The sequence below is a fragment of the Triticum dicoccoides genome, chromosome 5A (assembly GCF_002162155.2).
Source record: "Triticum dicoccoides isolate Atlit2015 ecotype Zavitan chromosome 5A, WEW_v2.0, whole genome shotgun sequence".
Taxonomy (NCBI): domain Eukaryota; kingdom Viridiplantae; phylum Streptophyta; class Magnoliopsida; order Poales; family Poaceae; genus Triticum; species Triticum dicoccoides.
The window spans coordinates 406,782,289-406,790,793 of NC_041388.1; the positions used below are offsets into that span (position 1 = coordinate 406,782,289).

Consider the following 8,505-nt stretch of genomic DNA (forward strand, 5'->3'; position numbering starts at 1 on the left):
TGGTATAGTGAGGCATGTGTATAACTCAAGAGGATACCGATATATCTCGACTCAGTTTTTGTAAAGTATCACGGTATAGTGAGCATGTGTATGATTCAAGAGGATACCGATATATCTCACCTCGGGTTTGTAAAGTATCATGAAGCAAAGGGAACATCACATGATAACCAAAAGTTCACTCGAATGTCATTCATGTAATCATAGGGATCGACATGGACATCCACGGTTCCGTTATCGATCATTGAACAAAGGGGTCTCGTTCATGTCTATGATTTACCGAACCTATAGGGTCACAAGCTTAAGTTAATCACGACCTACTGAATGTTAGTTGGACGGAAGCATCGACAATTTATTTATGAAATAGTTTCATTAATATTCGGAATAGTTCTGAGAGGAGCCGAAAGCGTCTCGGGGTCACTAGAAGGGTTTCAGAGTTTATCGGGCAATACCGGGTATTACTGATAATTAATATACAGGTGAAAATTATTTTCAGTTATGTTAAATTATATATGGTGTGCTCTAGCAATCCATAGGAGGCTTTTATATTTAGTTTAATATCAATGGGCCTAAAAAGGCCAAGTGACGGAGGAAGAATTGGGCCACCAAGGCCTAATAGGGGAGGCAACCCCTCTTTCCCTATAGGGAGGCCAAATTGGGGGTGGGGAAAAAATCATCCTTCCCTCGTTGTCTCGCGCAAGGAGAGGGTAATCCCCCCTTGTGGCGTCCCCTCCTCCCCTCCAACCTATATATACTTGAGGTATTGAGCTCTTTTGAGATGCAATTTTTACGCGTCTCCTCTAACCCAATACTACTAGTCCTAATTGAGATAATTAGATCTAGTTCTAGTTTCTCTAATCCTCATAATTAGAAGCTCTGACTGGTTGTAATCTTCTCCTCTAATTCTTCGGCGGTGATTAGTTCTGGATAGTGAAGCGCCGCCGGATCGTGAAGATCGTACGCTTGCAAACTGTAGAGACGTCGTGCTTTTGGTCTTCAGTTCGAGGGTGGTTTGCGGGATCGTTCATCGACGGTTTGAGGGGCTCCAAGTACGATCTACATCGACTCGTCTGCTTCCACTACATACTCGGAGTTTGTAACGATCATGATCCAATCCCCTAATGCACCTTCATATTGTTCGTGGGTGTTCGTAGGCCGATTTTCGTTTTGTTTTTACCACGTTTCCCAACACTTCCTCCACCCGTCGGTGGACGAACGACGAAGGGAGCAGGCGTGGATTCGCGGCGCCCGCTCCCGTAGTGTTGGCGCATGGGCGTGGGCGAACTTTCGCTGTCTCGACCGCATCTTCTCTCTGTCGCTGAAGCGTCGTCGGGAGGCGGAGAAGGCGTGGTGGGAGGCCAAGGAGACCACTACCGCCAGAGATGAAGCTGCAGCCACGCGCGTCCCGACGCTCTTCGAAGAGTACCGGCTCACGTAGATCCTCTCCAGCACCCTCATGTACCACCACCTCCACAGCAACCCGCCCCGCGACAAAGACGAGTAGATATAGTATGCTAGTATGCTTTTCATTTAATAGAACTGTTTAATTTCGGTTTGTATTAAGTATGAACTCCCGTATGGCATGTAGTATGAACTCCGGTGATCTATGTTTACGCACGAACTATAAATTTAACTATGCGGTGTCTGTATGAAGGATCTATTCTAGCTAAGCGTCCAGCGTTCTACAAAAATTGTTTCCAAATATTGTAACCGAGTTTCGCGGGACGGCCAGTTGCGGGACCTGCTAGAGATGCTCTTAGCAAGTCGGAGTAGTACTAGTACACCCAGTCCCTTAAAAAAAGGACGCTGATAACTGCCACACGTGTGGCATATACGATATGCACCCACACACCGTGTGTGGTGTGAGTAGGAGGCAGCCCACACGGACTGTGTGTGGGCGGACATTAGAATTGCTCATACGTGTGGGCGCGGCTACTTCGTGCCACACGTCCAACAAATACTACTCATCTCCACCCCGTGCGTGTGGCACGAAACAAAAATGCCCACACGTCCCGACACAGCTACGTTTGGTACCCCGCGGGATGACGATTTAGTTGCCATCCTGGTTGGCAGATGTAGTTATTTGGGATGGCAAGTGTAGTTGTAAAAGCATGACAACTCTATCTGTTTTGGTTAACTATAGTTGACATGTCTAATTTATGGTAGTTGTCGCGTGTAATCAAACTGTAGTTGCCGTGTGTGATTAACTACTTGCCACATATGGTCAAAACAGTAGTTACCATGTGTGTTTACCTAGTTGTCACGTGTGGTCCAACCATAGTTGTCATGTATTGTTAATCACAGTGTCCATGTATGTTTATCTGGTTGCCACGTACGCGCAACTGCAGTTGCCGTGTAGCAAAGAATCACAGTTGCCATGTGTGTGTACCGAGTTGCCACGTTCACGTAACTGCAGTTGCCGTGTAGCAAAGAATCACAGTTGCTATGTGTGTACCGAGTTGCCACGTTCGCGTAACTGCAGTTGCCGTGTAGTAAAGAATCACAGCTGCCATGTGTGTGTACCGAGTTGCCACGTTTGCGTAAGTGCAGTTGCCATCCACAAGGTAGGAGTGTCGTGTGGGCGAAAAACAGTTCGCCCACACAACGCAGCTGGCAAACAGCGTGGTGCGGGCGTGTGGGCAAAATCTCCAACGCCCACACACCAGCCCCGTCCTACGTGGCACATCAAATCCACCTTTTCGTGTCAAGATTCGTGTAAAAGACAGTGAACGGCGATCCGGACGTGTGGGCGAGTTGGGTAACGCCCACACGTGTGAGCGTTAGTGTTTTCGTAAAAAAAAGCGAGTACGCCCAGTCCACTGCCACCCGCCCACGCCGCGAAACTCACCGCTTGATCTCACCCCCGGTAGGCGGGAAAACAGAGGCGCAAAATTCGCGGCCTCCGAAATCTCCTCGCGCCTGATTGGTCCAACCGTGCCTCCCACGGATCGCCCCTCCCCAGACCGCATCGCGTCCGTCCACTCCCCCCCAGATCCAACCGCCGAACGCCGACGCCCCGCGGATCGACGGGCCCACCACGCGCCGTCCGAAGCTCTAAATACCCGCGCCCCCTCCCCGGCACCTCACACCACAGCTCTCCGGCAGTCTGGCTCTCTCCATCCCAATCCCGACCTACCGCCCGCTCCCGCAAGCCATGGACGCCACGGCCACCGGCGCCAAGGGGAAGAAGGGCGCCGCCGGGCGCAAGGCCGGCGGGCCCAGGAAGAAGTCGGTGACCCGGTCCGTGAAGGCCGGGCTCCAGTTCCCCGTCGGTCGCATCGGGCGGTACCTCAAGAAGGGCCGCTACGCCCAGCGCGTCGGCACCGGCGCCCCCGTCTACCTCGCCGCCGTCCTCGAGTACCTCGCCGCCGAGCTGCTGGAGCTCGCCGGCAACGCCGCCAAGGACAACAAGAAGAGCCGCATCATCCCGCGCCACCTGCTGCTCGCCGTCCGGAACGACGAGGAGCTCGGCAAGCTGCTGGCCGGCGTCACCATCGCGCACGGCGGCGTCATCCCCAAGATCAACCCCGTGCTGCTCCCCAAGAAGACGGCGGAGAAGGAGGGCCAGGCGCCCAAGTCCCCCAAGAAGGCCGCCAAGTCGCCCAAGAAGGCCGCCACCCCGAAGAAAGCTTAAGAGAGATGCGCTCTCTGTCGTTTAGGATGTGTGCTGTGTAGTGTTCGTCTGATTAGTGATGTGAAGGTGTTCCGTCTAGTTGTTGATGTACCCTGTGTTGTGTTCATGTTCATGGAAGAAATTCAGTAATCTCTCTGAATTCCCAAATATGGTGCTGTCTCTTTGAGTCATTGCACAGGAGATTTGAATCACTGACGCGTCACCTGTTGCCCGTGTGGCTGAAATTGGCAAACGAATTTTGACAGATGGCCGTTGTTCGGCTCATGCTTGTGGATTCAGTTTACTGCTCTGGAGGAGTATTTGAGAAAGCAACAGCAGAGCGGTAAACTATGCACAAAAACGGAGCAGTGAACTGAATCTGGATGCAAATTGCGGTAAAAAACACTTCCTATGAATTTGTGTCGGAGGGAATTGAATAACCTGTCAATGCCTGACATCGTTCGCTGTGCGGAAGCGAATAGCATCCAGCACAACAAACGGTTCACGCCACAGAAGTCGCCTTGTCTCGGCTGGACCCTGTGATTCCGGAAGTTTGCACGGAGGCAGACGACTCCGGGCTGTTCATCGGCTGGGTGCAGGTGCATCATGCCCTTCACTACCGGGGATTAATTTCTGAACAGGAGCGACGGATGGAGAGGGTTGTCCTAGCAAATCTCTGTAAACAGTATTCGCTCCGTTCGGAAATAAGTGACGCTGTCAGTGATGCCAAAATGCTCGACCCAGCTGCGAACAACTTTTATCTTGTTTTTTCTGACCTGATGGTTGGCAGCAGCATGTAAAAACTGGCTGTTTTCATCTCCTGCAACACACCATCTGATCTTTGCTCTTCTTCGCTACATTGCAGTCTGCCAGAGAGTCAGCTTCTCAGCCTTTGCCGAAGCAAACTTACTGAAGGTGAACCCCAGCCCGTTTGTTATTGTCAATTGGGACGGACCAGAGTAAGTTTGGAGCCCTGATGCGCCCCAATTGGCCTGAACAACAACGCCTTTTGACGGCTCCAATTCCTGAGAGCAGCCCTGAATCCCCTGATGCGCCCCAATTTTAAGCTGATTAGTGAGGTTGACGAGCTGATGTGCCTGGTGCCCCTAGCCCACCCTTCCTGTATAATGTTTCTGGTTTCCTCCATGTCCACCCAGTGGTTTTCAAACCGAAATAATCTGCATTTTGGTGTCTCTCTGTTAAACTCCACCAAGATGGGTGTCTGATCCGATGTAATAGCAGTCTCAACCCTAGCAGAAGTTTGGAGGAAGCATAAATTCCAATCCGCATTGACAAGCACCCTGTCTAGACCAGAGTAGGATTCCTTCTCTTATTTGAACAGGTAAAAATTCTATTGGCGACGTCAATGTCATCCAGAGCATTGTCAATTGATGCGGCAACTGGACTTCTCATGATCATATCTATATATACATGTTAAAATCTCTCACAATCATCCATGCTTCATTGACAGAGCAGGCAAGTTGATCCGTGACTTGGACAAAACGACCTTTCTTGGTTACAAGGAGCATAAACAGTGGTTAACAGTGCTGATAAGTTGCTTGAAACTGAGGATACCTGGACAGTGCTACGGAATTTATGAGTATGACAGGTGACATTCGCCTGATCCTACGCTATCGAAATCCCACCAGAAGATAGAGCATGCGAGTGCAGTCGACTTGGAAGAAGAGATTTGATCTTGAACATGGAAATATCCTCGAGCAGGGGCGGAGCTGGAGCAAATCTTACCCGATGCACCACTTTAACAAGGCATAAAATTTTTCAAGCGTGGATGTATTGAATAAATGTGTGTTTTATAGGTTTAACACACATTATTGGATATAATAGAAGCGATTTGTAAAAACGAAATGTAGCCATCAAATTGCTTACTATAATGATAAAACAAGGGATATAACTACTTGAAATGTAGCCCAAATGAAAGTACTTAGATTGCTAAAAATTGAAAATTACCTTAGTATGTTTCTATTCCTCCAGGCCATGAAATACTCAACCACTTGTTTCTATTCCTCCAGGCCATGAAATACTCAACCACTTGTTTCTATTCCTCCAGGCCATGAAATACTCAACCACTTGAGCATTGGTGGCCCTTTTCATTTCTTCCTTCTCCACATAACAAATAATATCATCACTCAAACTTTCATCATTGAGGCGATTGCCCTGATCATACTGAATCTCCTCTTCCCAATTTATGTCTTCTGGCTGTGATGGTGCATTTCTTTTGAGAAGAAACTTGTCCATAGTATCTGTATTTGACAAATATAAATTATAAATGAGACATGGAGAATTGTATAGGCAAATAAAATATAACCTAATTAGAAGTTATAACCCTAGAAAATACTCCACACTTCTACCAAAACATAGTGATTTACTATATTCACTACAAGTCTATACATGATTGTTGAAGTTCAACAAAACTAGGAAAAGCAAGACAAAGGCCCTACCACAATTGTGGCCTTTTGTAATTTATCATCTATGGCGGACACAGAGACGAACATTCAAGATTGGAATTTGAAAAGGATGCGAAATTACCGAGCACCGGACGGCGTGCAACGTTCTCGTGCGCGTCGCTTCGTCACCGTGTGAGGACCCAGGCTGCATGGAGGCCGGCGGCCGGCGCGCTGCCGCTGCCGCCTCCGGCGGCTGTGTGGGACGGCGACGCGCAGGGGGCGTATGGAGTATGGTAGGCTGGGTTCGTACGCGTAATGCACAAATCGATCGATGGATTGATTAGTTTTTTTCTAGTGAAAAAAAAAGATGGATCGATTAGGTTTGCGTACGTGACTACGTGAAGAGATTCTCTTTTTTTTCATAGACAAAAACTACGTGAGGAGATGGTGGATGCGCAAGCGAACCGTCGTGCGTGCGTGTACTGCTGCGTTGGGCCAGTCCGGAGGCGTCGGAGTGGCTGGAACGGGCTGACCCTGATGCACAGCTCTTGGGCCACCCTGATGCACTCGGCCTTTTTAACTAATAGGCACTGCTAGGGAATTTTTTCACCCGTATTCCTGTGCATACGGGTCAGCCCAATGGGCTCCGCCCCTGTCCTCGAGCTTGGTTTTCTGAAAACAAACAACATTTGGGCGGCAGGAGGTTATGGTATTACAGACGAGCCAACACTTGTCCACATTGCCAAGACAACGGACGTTTCAGTTTAGGAATTTCATCAGAGCAGTAAAAAAACACGCCTTTTGCTTCGGTACACCCCCTTACAAGTTTACACGAATCTTAAAGTTAGAACGCCAATAAGTGCCACACGTGTGGGCGTTAGGGAGTCCGCCCACACATTTTATGTGGTATATAAGAGGAACAGCCCACACACCTACGTGTGGGCAAAACAATTAGCGCCCACACGCCTCTTTTTTCCCCTCCCGATTCCTCTCACACGCGTGCGTGTGGGCGAAGTTGATAACGCCCACACGCCCGTATGTCAGGCCTCGTACCTCCTGGTCCCGCACGCCACGCGTGACGGTCACCGCGCGCCCGCAGTTGCCATGGTCCAGACCCTCGTCCATGTTCGTTTAATTGCAGTTGCCATGTCGCTGAACTACGGTTGCCATGTCGGACAACTGCAGTTGCCATGGTTGCTCAATTGCAGTTGCCATGTATGGTCTGATCTAATGTAGTTGCCATGATTTCATAACTTTAGGAGTTGCCACATACTAACACTAGACAGTTGAGAGAGTTGCCATGTGCTCACAAGCATGCTAGGGCAGTTGCCATGTAAAAAGGAAGAGTTGCCATCTGCTTACGTGCACGTTAGGGCAGTTGCCATGTACATGCACGTTAGGGCAGTTGCCATGTATCATGCAAAAACATATGGCAACTCGGTAAAAGAAAATTGCCATCTGCTTACGTGCACACTAGGCAGTTGCCGTGTACCCTGCAAAACACATGGCAAACTCGGGTAAAAAAAGAGAGTTGCCACCTGCTTATAAAAGCACAATAGGGGCAGTTGCCATGTTCAGTGCAAAAACACATGGCAACTAGCAGCTTGGGTGTGGGAGAGGAAAAGGACGTGTGGGCAAGATGCCAAATGCCCACACACTAGCTCTTGTGTGTGCGTGCAAAGTGGCGTGTGGGCGAACTGCTGAACGCCCACACACCAGCCCCTTCTGTGTGGTGAAACGGCCGTGTGGGCGACCGACTGAACGCCCACACACCAGACCAGTCCTACGTGGCACTAGAAATATGCCAAAATTCGTGCGCTCACGAACGGACGCGGATCCACACGTGTGGGCGCCCACACGTGTGGGCGTTAACATTTCCGTAAAGTTACTTAAAAAGGCTATCGTCATATTAGCCTGCAGATGAAACATATAGAATAGATTTATTTGGATGCAAAAGACTATATTATCCTTATTGATTGAAGGGGTATCTTCTAATCTTCACCTTTAATCTGCATCAAAATCCGTAAACTTTTCTAGAAGGTGTACCGAAGCAAAGTTCATAGCATTAAGCCATTAAGCCAGAACGAAGCAGAGGAGGATGATTGCAGAGAGCGGTGTAAACAAGGTATCAAAAGTCAACAATTTCATTCCCAGATGGACTAGCAGAGTACAAAGTCCAAACGATGATGCGGTACAGGCTCTGAAGGAGCAACACACTGAAGGACACAAGTAAAAGATAACTGCTATCTGCTCGACAATCCATAGGAGCCGAAGCAAACTCAATGACACTTGAACTGAGAAGGAAGACATAGGACACTGACGAAGCAGAGGTACCTCTGATGAGCACATGTAATCCACATGTATGGGCGCACCTATGCCTCGCTTATAGCAAGACATAGGTTGCAGTCGCATCAGGCTTCTCACTAAATGGGCCGGCCCAGCGCGGGAGGCCACTGGCTTGTTTTTTTTTCGTTTTCTATATTTTTGAAA

General features: G+C 49.1%; 1 protein-coding gene across 1 annotated transcript; it reads left to right on the forward strand.

Annotated features, from left to right (window-relative positions):
- The first annotated feature begins 3,084 nt into the window (after positions 1–3,084).
- On the forward strand, positions 3,085–3,780 carry LOC119301879 (histone H2A-like). The gene has a single exon (XM_037578869.1). The coding sequence runs from the start codon at positions 3,152–3,154 to the stop codon at positions 3,629–3,631; it is 480 nt and encodes a 159-aa protein (XP_037434766.1). The 5' UTR covers positions 3,085–3,151; the 3' UTR covers positions 3,632–3,780.
- The last annotated feature ends 4,725 nt before the right edge of the window (positions 3,781–8,505 follow it).